Here is a 22,112-nt window from a genome sequence, read left to right as displayed (position 1 = left end):
TGCTGTTTACATGGTTCCTAAGCTGCCAAAGCACTTAGAGGAGCTGCAGAAAAACCCTCTTTGCAAGCAGGTTTTCCTACCTGGAGCAGGGCGTAGCGAGCAGGGCATGGGGAACTGGAGCGAGCAGCGAGTCCCTGTCCCTGGAGCAGGTGCCTGCATTAGGACATGAGGCTCCCTCAGCCTGCTGGTTGAACAGCAGCACTGCAAAATGTTGCTACATCCTTGTAGCAGGTCAAGATGAGACCCTTATAGAAGCAAGAGGCACAGGCACCGAGTGAACCCCATGATAAGATGTTTCTGGTGATGAATCAGAGCCTTCAAGCATAAGAGTTGGTATCTCAGGCAGTGAGATACCTCTTAGTGCCATGACCAAGCCTCTTGTACCTGTGAGCCTCTGATTTACATACAGAGTCAATGACTGCACAGAAAAGTAATTGCTGGCATGCTTTCACATATGTTTCTGCTCTCCATTTTTGAAATTGGACCATAAATTTAGCTAGGCTAAGATGGGAGGGAGAAAAAGCTCTCTTAGAGTCAGCTCCAGTAACTTTCAGGACCCTTTCTTTCAACCTAAACTCATGATTTTTTGAAGTTGATATTATCTTAAAAAAAAAAAAAAGATATATATCCTTTAAAAGACACAGGGAATTAGGAATTTAGAGAATTGGTTGGACCGATGTTTCATTTATTTACTCCATTTGGAGAACTTTTCAGTACCTTTAAGGGAAAATTTTAATAGGGACTTGCTGTATCGATCTTGGAATCATGCAGGTCGTGGCTCCAATCTCCTGTATGTCCTTATTTTGCTTAATCTCCCCCAGCCTGTAAGCCTGTGAAATGCTAGAAAGGTTTTCAAAATGTCCTTAGCTTTTCTGAGGGCTGGTAAACCCTGAGGAAGAAGCCAAGTATGAACATGCAGTTGTGTTGAGGTCACACAGAATACCAGAGAGCAGCCCAGCACTGCAATTTCTTCAGAATTTTTCCCAGTGCAGACCTTTTTCAACAGCCAGCTTCTCTCTCCCATCCCATTTCTGAGTGGAGCTCACCATGGTTCTATTCCCAGCTCCAGTCCTTCTGGTGCCCACTCTGATAATTGCAGAAGAATGTAATTGGGAGTGTCTTAGCTTGATTATGTAGATGAGGAGCTGAAAAGATGGAGCTGTGTGCAGCCTATCTTCAAGTTGTGTATGGAGCTTGTTTTGAGCACTGCTGGTGTAAACGCTGCTGAGGTAGAGCTTTCGTGTATGTATTTTAGTGTAGGTGTTTAATAGCAGAAAACAGATAAATGAAAATACAGATATATCATTTGCTGGTCAGATGGTTTTGTCAGGAAGCCTGGTAAATAAGATCAATATATACTAAACATGTTGGCATTTGTTTAATGGGCCAGCTGCAGTGAAAGTGTTTTAATAAGGGTTTTTGGAGGAGACTCTGACATAGAAGAAAATAAACTAAAAATAAACTAATGTTACAGGGCTCTGAGTGCGTGGTTGTTTTCTAGTAATTTTTCTTACAAGAGAGGAGTAAGCCTTGACTTTACTTGCGAGGCAGCTTGCCTTGGTTGAGGCTGTAAAGTAACTGCAAAATGCTCATGTCAACAGCGACAGCGAAGTCGTGTCCGGGGTACTGCGGGGTCCCTGTGCACACGGCTGCTGAACGCTGCTCCTCTCCCAGCAGCAGGGCAAGGGGAGCCCTCCAGGCTCTCACTGTCATTTCACAGGGCTTCTGTGGCCAGCATTCCTGGGAGCAGTGGTGCAGACAACCTTTGGGTTGTGACAGGAGGGAAGCAGGAAGGGTGTGGGATTGCTCAGGGAAACATTGACAGAATAGCCTTTTAAGTGTCTGATATGAGGGGGTGCCTGGGGGAAGCTGGTGGCACACACTCTGTCCCCCCCTACTTTCTGTAGGCCCTGATTCAGACTTGTGTGCCGTGCCTTTAATATCTAGGTAATCTGTGGGACTGTTGAGTGCATACAGTTATGCATAAATTTAATCCTATCATTATATTTAAGCCTCATTTAATGATATTTTCATCTCTCCAACTCTTTTTTTTTTTTCCTCCTTATTTTTTGGAAATGTTGTGTAATGGCTTTTGTAAAAACTAGATTAATATGTTCATTCATGATTGCAATGTGAAGCCTGTGGTATTTTAAAATGAGGAATGAAAGAATGGGTTAAATCCCTAAAGTTAGATTCTAAGGTTTTATTATTGCTCCATTTTTCTCCTTTCAGAAATGACTGTCCAAACAGAAATGAACGGACTGTAACATAAAAACCCAGCCGAACGTTTTTCTTTATAAACCTCCTGTACTGTTTAAATGTCGAAACTAAATTTACCAACCTTGGCAGATTTGTCAAAGATGAACAGGATTGCCAAGTGTTCCCAGCTTCAAGTAAAAAGAGAGAGAGATATCTAACAGCTCCTAAAATATTTGCAGCAAGCACCTGGTGATAACTGCAATTTCTTCTACCCAATGCACCTACCTTCTTATCCGGCATCTCCATACTCAGAAGCTTATTACGGTGCCAGAATAGGACAGTCCCAAAATAAACCTCAGCCCCCAGAAGACAAACATTTTCCTACAAAATATCCCCTCAGGGAGAGCCCATGAGATTCTGATGTAGGTTCTCAGTATTGCAACCCAGCTGGTTACACTAAACAAATTTTAAAAAACCAAAGAAACCCACCAACACATGACTGGCTTTTTTTTTTTTTATTTTTTTTTTTTTTTTTAAAACAGGGCTTGTTGTCAGAGATCCTGCGTAAAGAAGAAGACCCTAGGACAGCTTCCCAGTCCCTTCTGGTAAACTTGAGGGCAATGCAGAATTTCCTCAACTTGCCTGACTCGGAGCGGGATCGTATCTATCAGGATGAGAGAGAGAGAAGTATGAACCCAAATGTGAGCATGGTGTCTTCAGCTGCCAGCAGCCCGAGCTCCTCCAGAACCCCCCAGGTAAGATGCAATCCCTTGTTACCTGTTTGTTGTGTGGATTACTCCAGGGAAGGAGTTTCTCTCCACCCTTCCCCTGTCTGTCATTCCTCTCGCCCAGATGAGTTGTGGAAAATTTTTGTAAGGTTTTGGAGTGGCTGTTAAGAGACATTTAGTGGATTGCAGCAAGAGACTGTGATGATCATTCAAGCTTTAATCAATGCCATAAATGCAAAAGAGTATGTAACATTAGTGCCTGAAAGAGTACATATGAGCATTACATACAGGCTCTTGATATATGTCCATTAAATGACTATTATAGAAAAACAGTGTATGTAGCTTTTTACCTGTGTCTTTTACATTTTTCAGAATACATAGAAAATTTCTGGGCTTGTGGAGGGATTCATGTATGTTGCAATAAAAACTGTGTAGGGAACAGAGGTCGATAGTGGATTAGATAGAAATTGTTAGAAATCAGAGTGCTCCGTATTCTGCACAGGAAGTCACAGTCTTTGAGTTAGAGGTTTTCATGAGTAATTATTTGAAGTACAGAACGTGGAGATGGGCAGGGTGCTGGCAAGGAAGATGATGCTTTAGAGCTCCAAAGCAGCTGTCATCTCATTGCACATGTTTATTAACGTGCTGTTGCCACCCACTCTTCCCTGGGTAGGTTATTCCTTTGCACTAAGAAAGAGCATCCACATACTACGCTGTAATAATCATCCCCCCTTGTACCAGGCTGCTTGTGGTCCCAGACATATACTCTGGAAAGTGAGAGTGGTTGCACAAGGGTGATGATTAATCCCTGTCATGACATTTTGCCTAACTTGAGTTTGAACTTTCTAACAGTGCGGACATGACGGGTCAGTTCTAGTACTTCTCTGTTCTTTAGTAAATGGACCCGTATAACCCTTATAAATAGTATCACTGAGGGCTTGAATTCTGTAGCCACAGCTGCTAGAAGTAAGTAAGCAATGTGGAGAGAGCCAGGTTTCACATGCAAACTGATCATCCCTAAGAAAGATGTGTTGATTCTGTAGAAACTGTTGAACTTGTTCATTTTAACCCAGGCATTTGGGTGCACTTCACCACCATCAGTAGTACATCATCAGTACATGATGTAAAGAACTGTTCTCACTGAAAGCAAGTGTATCCTGCCAACCCAAATTTGACGCTGAATTTTTATTACATGGGAAACTCATTGCATGCTCCTTATCTTTTTTAATTACCTTTAAGTGAAAATAAAAATATACAGGGAACTATTTTATTATTTAAATAATGTACCCACTTTCTGCATGTGTTTATTCAATTAAGAATTAGCTTACTCCTACTTACATTTATCGCAATAGGTTTTGCAACTAGAACCAAGTACTGAAACAAAATTCAGCGTTTAGATGCAATCCAGTGAGAATAAAAAATTGGTTCTGTTGCCCCATCTCATCCTTGTGTTGAAATATGCCATTTTCCCATGCTGTAGGCACAGCTAGAATGTAATTTAAAATAATGGAAATCTTGCCTGCATTTGTAAGAGCTAAGTTTTGCAAGAAATCATACTCTAGATGTATAAAACAGCCCACCCTTGCCTTATTTCAGCTTGAAGAATCCCACAGAATATTGTGAGGTTTTTAATCAGCAGAAGCAACACACAAAGGTTTGCGTACCCAGTGGATCGCCTTGTGCCCGCTGGATAACATTTCCCCAGCCCTCAGAGGGCCAGCACCCATCAGCACAGGTGCTGTTTTGACAATTTGGACACCTCTGCAAATGAGGCTGCTTCCCAGATCCCGGGCAGGCAGCACGGCTACTGTGCTTCCCCATATGCCCGGTATTAGTTCTGTGATACAAATGCCATCCTCACCGGCAGCACAGCGATTCCCGGCAGCGTCACCTCCCCAGGAAGCTACCCTGGAGCAGTACCATCCTTTCAGGAACTGTGTTAGGGAGCTGGAGAAGGTGATGGAATGGCATTTGGAAACATGGTTTCCACAGATACTGATCTCCTGCAGCAGTGCTTTTGGGATTGAGTGTGCTGGGTAGGAGGAGAGCAATGGCAGATACCTGTGGAAGTGCTGGTGCTGGAGAAGTCATGCAGAAGGTGTAAGGGCACACAGAGTAACCTGGCTCAGCTCTCCCTGACTCTGAGCCAGCCCCAGGCCACCCTCATGGGATGTCCCTGGCTCAGGACCTGCCTCAAGGTGAGAACAGCAGATTGATCCAGCAAATGGGTACGAGTGCCATGGGGAAGAGGCTCCAAGCTGTTAGGGGTTGTTGTGTCCATGTGGAACACCAGCACTGAGGGCTGAATTTCGGTGCTCTGGTGCTGTGGCTGCAAACACTTCTCTTTCTTTTTCCCCAACTGTTTGCAACAAGATGTTTCAATAGTCACAAACTCCTTCTTAATATCAAGGCCAGTTTTGAATCTAGACCTCTAACATAAAATACTTTATTTTAGTGACTGTGATACTTTGGTTTGGTACTTGCCCTGCCTACTTCAGTGGTTAAATAAAAAACGGTGCAGCTTTCAGGGTGTGCAGGGAGATCGTGTTTTTCAGATGTGGAGCTAGAAGCTTAGGAGACCCATGCAAGATGGAGCTATATTTTAAATCTTTCTTTTACATGCTAATTTTGTTCTTCTCAGGATCTCAGACCTCTGTAATGGCCTTTGAGGCTGTGGTGACCTCGGCTGCTACGCTAGCCAAAGGCTCCAGTGCCTGGGAAGGTTTTTTTTATACCCGACAAAGCTCCATTAAATGAGTCCTGACAGACTTGGACAGTCCTCTTCCTTCCCATGATCCCTTTGTTATTTTCTTATGTTTCCCACAGTTGCCCTAACTCTCATGTATCTGTAAACATTGAATTTCAGAGTGTGGTGTCCCTGTCAGTCCATCCATCGGTCTGTATCCGGCATGTGCTTATGGCCTGTGGATGGCACTGAGTTTAGCTCTGGGCTCCCGGGGCACCGGTGGCTGTGGGCTGCCCCAGCTGCCCCTGCCCGAACACAGGGGGGTGGACTTAGCAGGAGCAGGAAGTTCTTACGCCCTTTCTACGTGTGTCCTGCCTATGACAGGCAGGGAACAAGCCCAGAGCAGTGCCTACTGAGCCTCGGGAGTAGGACAGGGAGAAGATACAGGTTCGTTAAAGCTTTATCTGGAAGCAGTAAGGAGGAATGATTAGTCTAGCTTGTTGCCTTGATTGAATTTTGGCTCTATTATTTATGTGGCCTTTGGAAAAAAAAGATGTTAGGGAGAGGAAGATTTGGAGGACAATAAAACAGAAAGAGAAGTTCAGAAGGTTTGGTTTTTCCTAGTTAACCTTCCCAGTATTTGGGCATGTCTGCTTAGTTAAAAATGAACATTGGATGTGCTCTAGTAGGCTTCAGCTGTGACACAGAAACAGGAGCCAGCTGAAAATGTTCATAATGGGCCCAAATATGAGTGTCACCAGGGTGTACTTGTGGGTTGGATCTGTTGGGAAGTGTGAGCTCTGCCACATAGGTTGTGTTGTTTCTTAAGACCTTTACATCTCAGGAGAAAACAGAGATTTTGTATCAGTAAATCATGTTTCCTTTAAAATGCGTAAGGGGTACAGTGATCAGCCCTGGTATCTCTCCTCTTTGAGCTCCGGAAAGCAAATGAGATCTGTCTCCATGGGGCTGCTGGTGCCAGGAGCTCTCAGTGAGCATCGCACTGCCCTCGCTGCCTCACCTGGCAGTGCATTTTGGGGACCCCCACTGCTGAGGGGCTTTAAAATCAATGTCTTGTAGCAGTCTGCTGAACTGTGTTGATAGAAGCCTTGCAGGGGTAGTCCAGCCCAGGGAAAGTTCTGGCAGTGTCCGTTATTGTCCTTCATTTGTCACAGAAGCTGATGGGAAATCATTCAATTAAAAGGAGTGCAGCAGAATACGCAAAATCTCAATATGAGTTTAGGAGAATGAGGGCAGCACATCAAAGGCATGCCAAAGCCCAGCTTTATGAAATGATTTTTTTTTTCATTTTCACTGATTTCCTAGGTGAAATTAGGTGACTGTCTGGCTAGCATAATGATGATAAGGCTGGGAAACCATACATACTCAAGTGACATACATATAGTTTTAATAAAGGATGAGGGAGACTTGAGGGAGTGCATTAAATTGAGTAATAATTTATTATTTAGAGACCTCTACCCATTTACTCATTTTTTCTGGGAGAATTGGCTCTTCCTCCAAGGTGTAGGCCACTTTTAGAGAGGGGGGAGAAGGTAGAGCCTGGCGGCTGGGCCGCAGTAGCTCGCTGGCAAAGCCAACTTCAGTGACTGCCTGCAGCCGAGTGCCCTGGCTACCTATCCTGTTGTTGAGCTGCTCAATAAACACGCTGGGAGAGGGAGAGGGGGAGAGTTGACAGGGCCTTGCATTTCCTATAGGAATGCACTGCAATTATTTCCAATCACAATTAACCTGATTAGAATAATGGACAGGAAGTGTCCCTCTGTAGCTAATGCAGTTTGGCATCAGCTGACTGAAATCCTTTGATAATTTCTGCACAGATGGCTGGGCTGAAAGCAGCACTTTTTTAATTATTATTTTCATGGTCTCTTGGTAGGCCAAAACCTCGACACCAACAACAGACCTCCCCATTAAGGCGGACAGTGCCAACGTCAACATCACAGCTGCCATTTATGACGAGATCCAACAGGAGATGAAAAGGGCCAAGGTATCTCAAGCTCTGTTTGCCAAAGTGGCTGCCAATAAAAGTCAGGTGAGTGGTATAGAGGATTTCATTGTCGCGGGGCTTTTTGGGGTTTTGTTTTTAAAGCAAACTCTGGGGTTGGGGCTAGGCCCACCTCCTCCTCCCACCAATAAAATTACATCTGTTCCTACAATAATAATAATCTTCATCTCTGGGGAACCTGTTGTGTTTGGCTTTTGCCTGCTTAAGTGGTTTCCTTTTCCCTTTTAAAAGAGGCTGAGGGAAGGGTCAGCTCACAACCGAGCTTTTTCTCCCCTTTGGTACAAACACGTATGTCTTTTCCCATGTGTGGTATATAACTTACACCTCTGCTAGTAGGACAAGGAACTTTTAAAATGCTGGTATCCTACTCATTTGGTGGGTAATGAAATTGTTTTCTCAAGTTATTAACTGAGGGAAGGCAATGGGAAACGGCATATTAGGCAGGTGTTTCCTTTTTTGCATGTTGTATGTGCTGCATACAGTATTGCCATGTGAATAATTCACATCTGATCCAGTCATTTTTACGAAAAGGCATGAGGAGACATTGCAGTAAGTTCTCCTGGATTAATTTCTACCTTGGGTGTAAAAAATACATGCGGGCAAACCTAGGTCTGGGTGAAATTCTTGAAGAGAATCCATTAATTTAAAAATTTCATCCAACTCTTTAAAAAAATATAATGCACCAGAAGGGATTTTATGGAAAGGCGGGCACACAGATTTTTTTGAAGGGCAGCAAGTGGATTGGAGATTGTTGGAAGGAATTGTTTACTCAGTGAAAAGAGCTGCTTCTGATCCTGGATGAAATTACTCAGTTGAGGAGAGGGCATCAATATGCACACAGAAATGCACAAATGTGTATATGACAATGAGAGAGTGGGATAGAAGTATCTAGGTGCATGCACTCTGAAAGATACATTCTTTTCCTCTGTGCAGGAAAACAACATTGTAGTCATTAAAGTAGATATAAAATAAGTGGTTGAAGGGCTTATAAACAAAGCATCAAAGGCTATCAAAGCACGTGGTGGAGCTTTGTCCTTGTTACAGGTATTTGTGCCCTGACACATGGAGATCTGATTAATTTTTCCTTCCTCATTTAATCATTAATTTTCTTTGCCTCTTGCTTTCTCTTGTCAGGGTACAGGGGTTACAATCCCTCTACCCCCCAACCAAATCCTGGGCTCAGTATGAAATACATAAAAGGAAAATACCATGGAACCCTCTTAAACTGTTAAATGCATAAAAATCTCATGTACCACATGGCAAAATATAATGAGAACTGGAGCTGTTAAACGAATAAAGCTGTTAAAAGCATAATGCCACTTGGCACAACTACTGTGCATTTAACGGTTTTCCACTGTGTAATAAATGACATATGTGGTAAACGTGCAGTAAATATAAAAACTGCACAATTGATTTTGCAAACGTGCCCCTTATTCTTTACTCCATGCAGATATCAAAGTTCCACCCAGAATCCGGACTGGACAGCTTTTAATAAGGAGTGTTTAGCACAGACCGAATGCCAGCCTCTCTGAGGTTTGGCTTAAAATTGCCTGCAAGCTTCCTGTCATTATACCCAGAGGCTTCTTGAAATAGAGAGGGACTGAACCACCCAACAATAATTTGGGTGGCTCACCAGCTTTGGTCTGTGCCAGTTTGAGTGCACTTCTCTGGCAGCATTGCACACCAGCGCCAAAGCAAAAATAAGATCCGTAGTCTTTCACATGGAAAAAGAACAGGGCAGATTTTGAACACCAGATGCAAAAGGTTAAGAACAGGATCCACAAATGTTATTGTTTAAAGCAAAGTTACTGCACATAAAGGTTTTGTTTCTTCAGCAGCAGCAAATAAAGAAGTGTTTTTGGGGCTGATGTTTCTTTTGTTTCACAGCCCTGCCAAAGCAATACTGGCTCCCTGGGATGACCCAGCATTTGCCATGCTGAGATGTCATAGCACTCTGCTGGAGCATGGAAGTGGTTTATGGGGGCACTGAAGGCAGGGAAGGGAAGCCATAGCCAAGAACCATAGTGGTGTGGGGCCTCCCCCTGCCCCAAAGCCCACCTATGTGCCTTCTCTGGGTGGCTTGGTGTCCCTGCTGCAGAATGGGGTGCTCTATGGCCCACAGAAATGCCAAAAGCAAGGACTCATCTGCTTGTGTAGGGCAGAGCCATGGTGTCATGGTCAGCATGTCTCCTTAGGTCTAACTTGTCTGAAAAATAGCAGTTGGTTGTTCCCAGTGTTTGCACAGTCCAGTTGTGCCAGTCATGACTACTGCTGGTGAAGATGCTGCTGATTTCAGCAGCTGAGTTACATGGTGGGAAGCACTCATTGAAAACTGCCCATGTTTGCAGAAGAGAAAGTTTGAAAGAGAGGGAAAAAAAGAGCGAGTCTGAGGCTTTGCTTGGACTCTCCGCCAAGGTTCGTTCACTTGCTATTCTCCACAGGCCTGGCTTGTGTTGCATTGGCTTCCTCTATTATTCCCTCACCCCAGACTACTGAGAGGCTTCCAGTTTGCTAACAAGGCATGTGTTATGTTGGGCGCTGCTGTTCTGTCAACAACAATCCACGGTGCTGTGAGATCTTCACAGTTTTAGCAGGCAGTGAGGCTCCAGCAGGGCTGTTTTGACATTTTATATACAGGGCTGTATGTCATGTACCCCAGAGAACATCCAGAGGCAATGGAGGCCTCATTTTGTCTTCTGTCTCCATACAGGAAGAGTGGTACCCACTGAGAGCAGTTATTGCAAGTGGCATCATCTACTGGTGGAGTTAATTGACCTCTAATTTAACAAGCAACCATCTTCATTCTTAAGTCATGGTGGAGTCTCAGTCTAGCAACTAAAGAGAAGGGCAGCTTCTACAAACTGAGGTTGCAAATCACAGAGCTCGCAAGTCAACATGTCAGGGCCTCATGGAGGTACCAAGGTAGTACAGGGAGAATTCTTTAAGGGAATCCACCTTCATAAAGATTTCAAGCCATTTATTTTAGACATTGACTTATTCAATCATCACATATTTACCTTAATATGCATTTTATTCCTTACAACTTATATATAGACATTTTTAGCCTTGTTTGTGAAGTGATGTGCGTCCCTTTGTATTTTTGAAGCCAGCAGGAGCTGAGAGCTCAGTGCCACAGGACAGCCTCCAAAGCTGTCCTGCTATTATAGTTGCCAACTGTTAGGATGTACTCGCTGGACAGCATGCTTCTCTGGGGTTGCTGCCTGCTTGTGCCCTTTGTCCTTTTAGTGACTAAACCTGGAACCTGTATCAGCACTTTGGGAGTGTTTCTGAGTGTGGCCAGAACAACAGGATTTGGTTTCCAGTCTACACTTTGGGCTCTCCTGGTTATATTTAATTCACAAGAAGATGGGTTTTTGGTGTGCCATTTCAGGGAGGTTTGGGTGGCCTGTGTGTCTGCAGAGCTGTGCAGTGGGACAGTCAGAGATTTGGATTGCTGCACATTTGGACTGTTGGTTGTCAAAGCTGGCTTCTGCATTCAACTCTGCAACTGCTCGATAGCACAACCTCAGGAAAACCATTTCCCCCATGACCATGTGCCAGCCCTTCTGTAATACTGTGCAGCAGCATCACCCCTTTGACTTCTGCTAGTGAGAGGCTACATCAGAGGCTGTACTGTGCTCAGCAGACCTTTGTTTCTTAGTATGTGCAAAATGAATTTAGGAACGTAGTTCTGTTTGTAATAAACAGTCACTATCAAAATAAATAGTGGGCACAGCTGGCTGGAGTGCTTGTTGACAGTCTGAGTGAGGGAAGAGCTGGTATGAACGTGGAGACCAAACTCCCCACAGTTCTACCACAGCAAGAGACTCTTCTTAATCAGGCTGGGGCAGCATGGGGAAGTGGGGTGCATGCTGCTGGGTATCTACCCTGGGCAGGGCAAATGGAATCTTCACCAGTCCTTTGAAACAAAAACTATAGCCTTGAAACTGAAATTTTTCACAAGGGACTGGAATTTGTTCCAGTTATACCACAGTAAAGCAAGAGAGACCCCATGGAGCAACATTTGAAAAAACATTAAGCTGGCAAAACTCAGTCTCTGGTTTGTATCTTTGCCCTGTTTAAATGTGGGCAAACACAGCATAAACTTGACTGAGGGTTGGAAGCTGGGAGTAGAAAAGCTCTTCATTTGAGGCCCTTCAGGTAAAGAGAAACCTAGGCCTATGGATGGAAACTGCTGTGACAGTTCCTCGCCTTTTCATGTTGAGATCCCTGCCTCATTGCCAGGATTGTCTGGATGTCTCTTCTCTGGCCCAGGAGGGTGTTAGCCCACAGTAGGGCCCCATGCTAGATGGGACTCAGTACCAAAGCCACCTTCCCATGCCCTTACCTCCCACCAGTCCTACAAGAAAGTGCAGGTACTGTGAGAGGAATGAGCAGTGTCACTTGGAAGAAGTGTTAACTCTAGAAACCCTTTATTTCATCCTTCCCTCTCCTTCCTTCCCAACTTAGATTCCCTTGTATTCATTTGATGCGATGGGATGCCTTCTGTCCTCTTTCTAGGTTATAATAGGTATTTTCTGTGCCCTTAAACTTATTAGCTTCTTGTGATGATGCATAGCAGCTAGAAAAAGCAGCTGGTGATGAAGATGTGTAGTGTATCTAGTGTGTGTGTATAGGGCACTTCTTACTGCTGTAGCATCTCACTGCCTTTATGATGCTGTGAATCTCTACAGCTGGGGCATATCTGTTGTGCTGATATTTTGATGTTCTTGTTATGTATTGAGGAAATACAGAAAGACATTTCTCTCCTTGACTGAACTTGGAATTTCTTTGAAGTAGCTTTAGAAGTAGCTTCTCCTGTACAGACTTTTATATGAAGTCACAGTGTGACTCTCATCCATGACAAGCTTGAGAATTGGGCTCTTGTGAACCTCGTGAGGTTCAACAAGGCCAAGTGGAGGGTCTAGTATCTGAGTCAGGGCAACGCCCACTGTCAACTCAGGCTGTGGGATGAAGGGATTGAGAGCAGCCATGCCAACAAGGACAAGAGTGATGAAAGTGTGCTCACAGCCCAAAAGACCAACTCTATCCTGAGCTGCATCAAAAGCAGCAGCATGGGCAGCAGGTCGAGGGAGGTGATTCTGACCCTCTGCTGCACTGTGGTGAGACCCCACCTGGAGTACTGCATCCAGTTCTGGGGTCCCCAACACTTATGGACCTGATGGAGTGGGTCCAGAGGAGGCCCACAAAAATGATCAGAGGGCTGGAGCACCTTTCCTGTGAAGACAGGAAGAGAGAATTAGGGCTATTCATCCTGGAGAAGAGCAGGCTCCAGGGAGACCTCATTGCAGTCTTTCAGTACTTTAAAATAGGGCTTATAAGAAAGATGGGAACGAACTTTTTAGCAGGGCCTCTTGTGATAGGGCAAGAGGTAATGATTTTAAACTAAAATAGGGTAGATTCGGACAAGATATAAGGAAGAAACACTGTTGGTGAAACACTGGAACAGGCAGCCCACAGAGAGGGCAGATGCCCCATCCCTTGAAACATTAAAGGTCAAGTTGGACGGGGCTCTGAGCAGCCTCATCTATTGGAGATGTCCCTGCTTATTGAAGAGGGGTTGGACGAGAGACCTTTAAAGGTGTCTTCCAATCTAAACTATTCTGCGATTTTGTGACAGCATCTGCAGCAGTGCATTTGCCTCTGCAGCTGAGTGAATAAGGGACAGTTGTGGATCTGGGGCTTTGCTCAGGAAGTCCTTGGCAGACCTGGGAGCTGATGGTGGGATGCTTGCCCTAACCACAAACCCACACTTCCTCTCTAGCGTGGGGAGAAGCTGGTTTGAACTTGGCATGCTGGAAATACCCTCAGTGCACAGCATCCTTCCCTCTGAGGCCAAGAGCTGTAAGCAAACTTGGTGTTCTCATGAGTCTAAGGTACACCACGGCTCATGTATCTCATTCTTTTCTTTGGTATATTCGTGTTTTATAAAGCTAGTGAGAAACTGGCCCTCATGAAAGTGCTTCGCGTTTTGCCTTGAATTTTTGGGAGAGGAAAAGTACCAAGTGTTTCAAAAATACAGGCTATTGAGTGATTAACCTTGAACTGTATCAAAATGCTCCAAGTAAAGCTTCTCAGGTTCAGTCCCCCTCCCCCGGCCCTCATCAAGAATTCATTGAAGCCATGACAGAACTCTCCATTACAGTTAGTCTTTTATCCATTCCAGCTTTCTTGATTAGGTTATCTTGAATCATTAGGGGGTTTATTTATTTTAATAGACACTTATTGGATTCATGGAAAGAGAGTTTGGCGACTGAGAAACAAGAGCTGAATATTATCTGGCTCATTTTGCACTGCAGAGTCCCAAACTGAGCAGAGGGAAGAGAGACTGAGGAAGTTTGTCCAGAGGACTCCTGTGATCCCATGTAGAAAGGGAGACTTCTCTAGGGAATGCAGCATTGCTTTACTAATCTTTCAAGACTTGCGTCAATCATTGCTGCTTTTTTTCCTTTTGTCACATATGTTGACATTTTCTGCACTGATGATGTGGGTGAGGAGATGGCCTTTTACATTTATTTTTGAGATTTATTCCTGAATCACTCTTACTAAAAACTCTTCATTTGCCTACTCATGCTTTCACTGGAGACCCTAGAAAATGTCAACACAGAAAACTAACTGTATTATTACTATTATTAATAGTGCTATTAATTTTAACGTAAATGCAGGGAAGCACAAGGTCAGTTTAGCTGCAGTGTTATCCATGCTCAAAGCAGAACGGCTGCCTGTGACTAACTCACTGTGGACACCCAACTGCCACCTCCTGCAGTGGCTTTTGGCAGAGATGCTGCTCAAAGCTCAAGCACTGGCCTGCACCCCAGCACAGCTGTGAGCCTCAACCCTTCCCATGTGCCTTCTTGTCCTTTATCAGAAATTTGGTCCTTGGCAGACTGCAGGTCAGCAGATCTGCAGGAGGCAGTTTTTGGGGCTGGTATATTTGTGCATACCTTCGTTGAGTGCTGGAAAAACTGACCTTATTGTAGCCTGGTACCTCTGGCTGCCAGAGCAGCCTCCCCTGCTCCAGAGTAAACCTAGCTAAAGTGAAAGGGTCAAGCTGCTAGAAAGGGCTCAGGGATAAGTGACAGAGAATATGGTTCGGGATTGCTGCACCAGCCAGCTGTCCTCGGGGGGGTTCGAGTGCGCCAAGGCTCGTGCTTTGGTGTAGTAAGCATGCTGTTTCTTTAACAGCATAAAAGCACAATGTGAATGACTGGCTTCCTGCAGATTTTTGTTGTTGTTTGCTTAGCTATGTGGAAATGTATTTGATTAGAAGACAGAGAGAGAGGTTAAAAATAGGACATTAATATGATATTATTTGTTTTATCAAATAAAATGCTTAGAAAATGTTTATCTTGTCTCATGAGAACAACAAAAATAGAGGCCAGCACTTCTCTGCAGCTCTCTTTAATGAGCTAAATTGGGCTGCATTCTCGATGCCTCTAGAAGTTTTGGGGTGAAATGAAGGAAGTTCTGAGCAGAATTCCTTGTAACCACAAGCACTGGGTGTGCCTGAATGTAGAGCCAAAAGCATCCTTTAATTGTGCTGTTTTTTCTTCTCTTATTTTTAATGGAAGACATTCCCATTTGAGAACCTTAGAAGCTGACATTAAGGGCTGGATTCTGCCACCCATATTGACACCAGTGTGTATCCAACTCTCCTGGTAACGCTGTGACAGCCAAGGGGGCTGTTTGTGCAGTGGAGCAAGACCTGTGATGTGCAGGGGAGGCAGGATCAAAACCACGGGCATATTATGGGTCTGAGGAAGGGTGTGTTATTTCTTAGATTTTCAGAATACGTTCACAGAAGTTGTATTTACTTGTAATGCAGTGAGTCAGATACTGGGGATGAGTGGGAGAAAAGGTGGTGAGATAGTGTCTCCTTCACTTTTCATTCTTCATGCCAATAAATGTAGCTATAGATGAAAATTCACTGTGAATGGCTGTAGCGCCAAGAACTTCTGTATGTTAGCATTTCTTAAATGAAATAATTCTCCTGGAAAGCTCTGTGTAACATACACAGACCCCAAAGAAATAAATAAAAGAAAATAAAAAAATTGTAACCAAAAAACCCCAAGTTGAGATTTTTAACAGTAAAAGGAGATTTTGTGTATTAATAATTCATGAGTTCTCATTGAACATGCACGAAGAAACGGTGCTATTCAATAGAGAATACTGTCATCTGTCACTGTTTTATTTGACATTTACACTTTTTTTTTTTTTTTTTTTGCCTGGTACTGCAAAACTTTCTTGGATGGCGTGCTAAGATTATTTAAATAAATAATTAAAAAAAGCCCATGCAGACTTTTCATCTGTGCATGGGGAAGGCGGTTACTTGCAATCATAAGGAACGTGCGAGTAAGCTGCGGCGCTGTGTTTTCTCACGTATTAGTCAAAGCTACTGCCTAATAAACAGCCCTATGGATGGATAGATAGGGTCTTGAATGAGTGCCCGAATAAAGGAAGGGAAGGGTAGAAAAAGAGCAATGAAAGGCCAGATTTGATGCAGATAAGTGTACGCATGCACGCAGCGGGTACGCGTGTGTATGTGCGGGGGTGAGCGAATAATGGCTGTTGTGAAGAAAGCTGCCACAAATACATCGCCGCCGCTGGTGCAAAAATAAATATTTATAAATGGGTGTTGGGGGAGATCCAGTCCCACACAACGTGAGAGAAGACAGGGCATTTAGCACAATGACAATTCAGTTAGGTGCACCTTGCAATTTCTTGCTAATATTAGGCTCATGGAAATCTTTCTGCTCTGTAGGTTAGTTATTGTTTATAAAAATCACAGAACCAGCTGATACATTCATAAGCTAATTATTGTAGCAGCTGGGTACACATGGTGCAATATGTCTGAGGCTGTGAAGTATCACAGATTTCTTGGGGCCTGCTGTGGTGGGGGTGTGCTGTTGAAGGCTAGATCCCTTAATCTGATCAGCCAAGCAAATACTTTGTGGGGAAACTGGATTAATATCTCTCTAAATACCACGGATGTGCTTCACCTTCAGAACCAGGCTCCTTTAAACGTGCCATTAGCTTATCTCCTTTGGGGAATGGAGAAGTTCTCAGGTGTCCTCAGGATGGCGGGGTCTTTGCCTGGTGCCTCCCTTTGCCAGAAATTAATTTGGTTTGCTCATGTCTGCACACATGGTCACACTGCGGTCTAATCTTTTCCCTAATAGCTCCAAGGTCAGGACCTCAAATGTTGCCAGGCAAATTGAGCGCTATCCTTCTTAAAGACTAATGGCAGAGAGTGCCTAGTCCATAATGAGGCCTGTAGTGTTGCTCTAAGTGATTGTAATGAGTGCTGATTATAACGGGACAGATAAATCAAAGTGCAGCAGTTGCCATCGGGCTACCCGGTCCAGCCCTCGGGAAGGGGAGGTGGCCCTGCTGAGCCGTCCCTGGGCTCTGCCAGAGCCAGGCACTGTGCAGTGCCTTGCAGCCCTCGGGGAGCCCCAGGAGTTGTCCTTCCCCAGGGCCTGCCTGGCATGGGCTCCTGCTCCACCAGGTGCAGGGTTTTGTGTGTATTTTCTGTTACACAATGGGTCTTCATGCTGCAGCATCCCCCAGGAGATGTTAAACATACCTGCTTGAGATATTTGAAAGAATTCAGTTGGAGACTTATTCAGCTCACTGAAAACAGGGAGAAACGGGAGCTTATTTTTTTCCACAGATGGTTTATTTTCCATTTCAACAATTATTTCCTTTGTATGGAGGAACCCCTGAGAAACCACTGTGGAGTTGGGAGATTTTGTTCCCGTCTTTTCTCTAAAAGAGAGAAAGTTTTTGATGGATTTTTGAGCAGTGGAAGGGGACAGAGAAGAACTGAGGGTAGGGGTTATGGTCATACCACATTAAAATGCAGACTTCACCTGGCCAAAAGATTGCCCAAATACCAATCAAAACACTTTGAAAATATAATACAGGTTTTCTTTCCCTAAGTAAATGACTAGATATCTTGTTTTCATCCTTGCCCCCCCCCGGCCCTCCTAGTTTATTGCAAGAAAAGATCAGGTCTGCACAAATGTGGCCTCTCACTTGTAAAAACAAGGCAGTGTTGTGTTACAGATTAGTTTATAAATCCCTGGTGGCTTCACAGTTCAGTGCCTACAGCTGCTGCAGATGGGCCTGGGTTTTTGTCTCTTCGCTGTGCTGCAGCCGGCAGTTGAAGGAGAAAATGGAATGATCAGGTTATTAACATGTAGGCCGTGAGGAAGAGGCTGCACAATGAGAACAGCTGGTGTTGCTGTCTTGGCTGATGCAGCGGAGATAATCAAATCTTGCCTTTTTTGGGGGGGTGAAGGCAGAAGACACAGTGGAGAGTAAGACAAACAAGGGCTTATGATATTATACACGGGGTTTAGAGTGCACGGTAGAAGTTTTCAATGGCTTACAAGTTGTTACACAAAAAAGCAATACCAAAAAGCCCCCCCATGGGCTGGTAATGAACCTGGCTGTTCAGCTTGCTCCGGTCGCTGTTCAGAAAAACACAGTTTTGGCTACTTCCTGTACCAAACATTTTTAACATTGATCAAGCTATCTTGTAGGTACTGTAAGGTGCCTGTCAAAATGGTGTCAATATGCTGAGCTGTAGCTCGAAAATGATGGGTTATAAAGCTACTAGGTAAAATATTTTGACAGGAGTCAGTAAGGCGCGTTGACAGCATCCTCAGCATTATCTTCTCATCTTCTGTCGTTTGCATCACATCTCCTGCACAGGCACAGGAGGGGAGTCACTGTCTCCAGCCCCAAGTGGGCTGGCTGCTGGCAGGCAGGACAGGCTGGCTGTGCCCCCACTCTGGGCAGGTGCAGCAGCAGCCACCAGCCCTGGGTAAGCTTCTGGAGACACCGGGTCACCACTGCTCTCACCTGAACAGCTCTTGCCATTGGGCTGTCTCCTTGCCTTTGGCATTCAGGGTGGTTTCTTCTTCCTGGAGCACTAGCGCTTTCCCCTCAGGGGTCTGAGCAGTCAGTCCCTGTGGAGAGGTCCTACAGCTCCTTATACACAGCAGGAACATTTTAAGGGCATTTCAAACTAACCTTAAAACAATTGAGCAGGATTAAAATCTACTATTATGATGATCTGTAGTTGGGTTTAGAATTACCTCTGCCTAGTATCTTCATTTCTCTAGTAACTTCTGCAGGACTCTGCTGCTTTTGTGCTAAATACCAGAGGATTCCCTTTCTGTGAGGCTATGTCTTCTCTAAGATTTGATTATTTAAAGCTTTCAAATTTCAGTGGGGTTCAGAGCTGGGGTAGGCAAGGCAACAGAGTGACAGCAAATCAGAAGTCTTTACTTGATAGTATCTTCTACTAAACATTTTCTGTAGTGGTTGAATTTCTGGTTCTGCAGCTGCAGGTTGCATTGAGGGCTGTTAGCAAGTCTCAGGAGATATATCTCCTTTTCTCTTGCTTAAATGAAGGAATAAAGGGGCTCTGAAACCAAATGTTTCAACTCTGGTTTCTATGGGAAAAATATTTCTATCCGAGCATTTTAAACATGGTGTGAATACAATCGGCACAAGATGCTGTGCTGCCTGGCTCCTGCTAAGCACTGCTACTTGTTTCAGTTTCTCCAACCTGCAGGAAATAGAATATGTCAAGGATTTGTCAAAACCAAAGGGCGGCTGAGGACTGGGGGGGATTCTGTGTGTGAGATGAGACCAGTAAAACTTGCACCACAGAGTGGTAGAATGTAGCTGACCTTCCACTCACACCTGGTTCGTTGGTGTTCAGTGAATTGACTGCGCTGACCCTACCATTGCAGGGCTGGCTGTGTGAGCTGCTTCGCTGGAAAGAAAACCCAAGTCCGGAAAACCGCACCCTTTGGGAGAACCTCTGCACCATTCGCCGCTTCCTGAACCTCCCCCAACACGAGAGGGATGTGATCTATGAGGAAGAATCCAGACATCACCACAGCGAGCGTATGCAGCATGTTGTCCAGCTCACTCCTGAGCCCGTGCAGGTCAGAGCAACAACTGCCTCCTCAGGGTGTCTGTGTGGGAGGTAACACAGGGGGTTTGAAGAGTGTAACACGGAGAAGTGCTTTTTATGTATTGACTGAAACTTAAAAGTACTTCCAAAATGACCATGGTGAGCATTTCACAGCCTCCTTAGGATCGTTGTGCTCCTCTATACAATATTTGTGACTGGTATGAATTTTTGTTTTGTACACCCTTGTCCTATCTTTGTCTCAGGTGTTAATAGAATGAGAAATAAATAGATACAAGTATGCATAGAGAAAATAAAATGAAAATACTGCAAGACTTCTCATCTTTGCAGTTCCAGCTTCAGTCAGAAGAGAAAATCAGTCTTATGTGTATTCCTAATAACTAGTAACACATGCTACAAAACCAAACATCTGCAGATGGTCAAGGGAGGCTCAGGAGATGGTTTTTTTCAGTCTAAAAAGCTGAGGTGACCTCCCACATCAGACCTTCCACTTTGAATTGCCACTGATGCTTGGTCCCATTCACCTGATCCCATTGTGTGACCACTCTGAGTATCATCCGTACTGCTCTTCTCTGATCATCTCAGTTCCTCCTCCCACCTTCACTCTCCTCAATGTTGTTTGATGGTGGATTGCACTGCTTCACTACTCTTGCTGTGAACCTTGGCATTGAGCCTCTATTCTTTGTTGATGCTCATGTGCTGCTGCTGCTATCACTGCTGCCAGCCATCTAGTCACCTCTTTTTCAAGGCAAGAGGTTTTTCTGTACTGTTGTCCTGCCCCACCTGAAACATGTAGGTCTCACTCAGATTAATTATTGCCTAGTTAGTGCTTTGTCTCTTCTGCTAACAACTTCCTCCTTGCTTTCCTTTTGGTCTTTGCCTGGAAGAAAAAAATCTGTGTCCTGGGGTTTGGATTCTCAGAGCTATAAAGTAGGGGAAGCGTTCTAAATAATTAACATTGCAAAATGTTTGGGGGATCTTGGAGGTAAGGAGCTACAAAAGGGTAAAGAGCCGAACTAAGGTGGGAAATCAACTAGACCTGCATAGATTTCAACATATTAGCCCAGTTCTGATGCTCACAGCAAGTGGGAATATCCTCTAAGGGAAGTTAGAAGAAAAAGTTTCCCTGGGCTCTCGTGGGTGACCTTGATGATTAGCCTACTTTCTAAAACCTTCTGCACATCACTTTTCTGCATAGAGCAGGTCAGCTCTTGTGAGTGACATGTTACACTGTGTTGGAATGCTGTGCATTTGTATTTGTCAGCAAGTTACAAAGCCATGGATTAATTTTTTATTACAGTCAAAATATGAAAAATGAAGAAAAATAAATGGAACCAGCTGGCAACTACATACAACAAAACTCTGGAGACCCTGGTAGGCAGTTGATACAGTAGGCTTGTGTTTTGGGGGTGCTGCATTTTAAAGCTATGCTTGCCCATCCAAAAACCCCAGTAGGTTTCTGAGTGACACACTAGCAGTGCCAGGCACAGGAGGCTTGCTGCCCACCTGCTCCCTACTCAAAAGATACCCAGCACCAAGCAATTTTTTTGTGTAGTTTTCGGTCTCTGGGACTTGAATTGTTTCAAGCAGCAAGGTTTGTTTTTTTGGCTTTGCTGCAAGGGTCACTATTAGGTAATTAGCCATGAAGAATCAATGACAGCGGCCAGAGATGTAAAGCTGAGGTCCTCACACTTGCAGTCACAGGAGATTTTGTGACACTTTACATAAGGGTAGGGGTCTCAGGCCCCGCTCCTGGCCGAAGTCCAGGCCGAGTAATTACATTCTGCCTATCTGAAATTCCCCCTGTAGAGTCAAGTGGGAAAGCAACCCTCATTTCCTTCTCAAAGCAGTGGCGGGTGCAGAATGTCTGCCTCAGTGCCTGGCTACACTCTAGCAGCAGGTGGAAACATCCAAGAGCTGCAGTCACCGACCTACTTTGCTTTGCAGGCTTTGCTAGTGAAAAGTGTGCTGTAAGTTGAGCCCTTACCTGCAACCTTGATGTCAAAACAACAGTCCTTTGAAGAAGAGACAACAGCAGCACTGTGAATAACAGCAGGTGCAGTACTGTAGCACCGAAGCAGGCAGGATGCTCTTACCTCTGCTCTCTCTCTGTCCACCCCATCTTTCTGTTTGCTCTGATGGATTTGACGTGCATACAGTAACTTCTGTCTGGTGCTTGAGCCTCCTGCTCCTGCAGCTGTGAGACTGGGAAAGCCTGAGAACGAGCTGCCCCACACTGCTGCCAGAGCTCCCTGCCACTGTGAGTCCTCTCTGGGCTCAGACATTCTGGGCGTGTCCCTCTGTCAGACTTGGAAGAAGATCCTGGCTATCATCACAAGAGACATGACTAGGCAAAAGATAATGGATAAATTTTAGTCTTTTCCTTGGTATGGCTTCACCATTTGGAAATGGTGAAGATTTCATTGCGATGGGTTTTGTGTAGTTCACTTGCTGATTACAGGGTTAAGGACAGTTCAGTGAGGGAATCACCCCAAGGCCCGG

At 44.6% G+C, this 22,112-nt stretch overlaps 1 protein-coding gene across 2 annotated transcripts in view; it reads left to right on the top strand.

Moving 5' to 3' along the window:
* The window catches only part of SATB2 (SATB homeobox 2), a 107,295-nt gene that overhangs the window by 64,973 nt on the left and 20,210 nt on the right, over positions 1-22,112 (top strand). For both annotated transcript variants that reach the window (XM_008931116.4, XM_018071935.2), the window contains exons 6-8: positions 2,742-2,954; positions 7,508-7,663; positions 19,426-19,623. In XM_008931116.4, the coding sequence (XP_008929364.2) occupies positions 2,742-2,954; positions 7,508-7,663; positions 19,426-19,623 (567 nt within the window). The remainder of the gene's footprint in view (positions 1-2,741; positions 2,955-7,507; positions 7,664-19,425; positions 19,624-22,112) is intronic.

The sequence above is a fragment of the Manacus vitellinus genome, unplaced genomic scaffold (genome assembly GCF_001715985.3).
Source record: "Manacus vitellinus isolate BGI_N305 unplaced genomic scaffold, ASM171598v3 scaffold_20_pilon, whole genome shotgun sequence".
Classification (NCBI taxonomy): Eukaryota; Metazoa; Chordata; class Aves; order Passeriformes; family Pipridae; genus Manacus; species Manacus vitellinus.
This window is presented reverse-complemented; position numbering and strand designations above follow the sequence as displayed.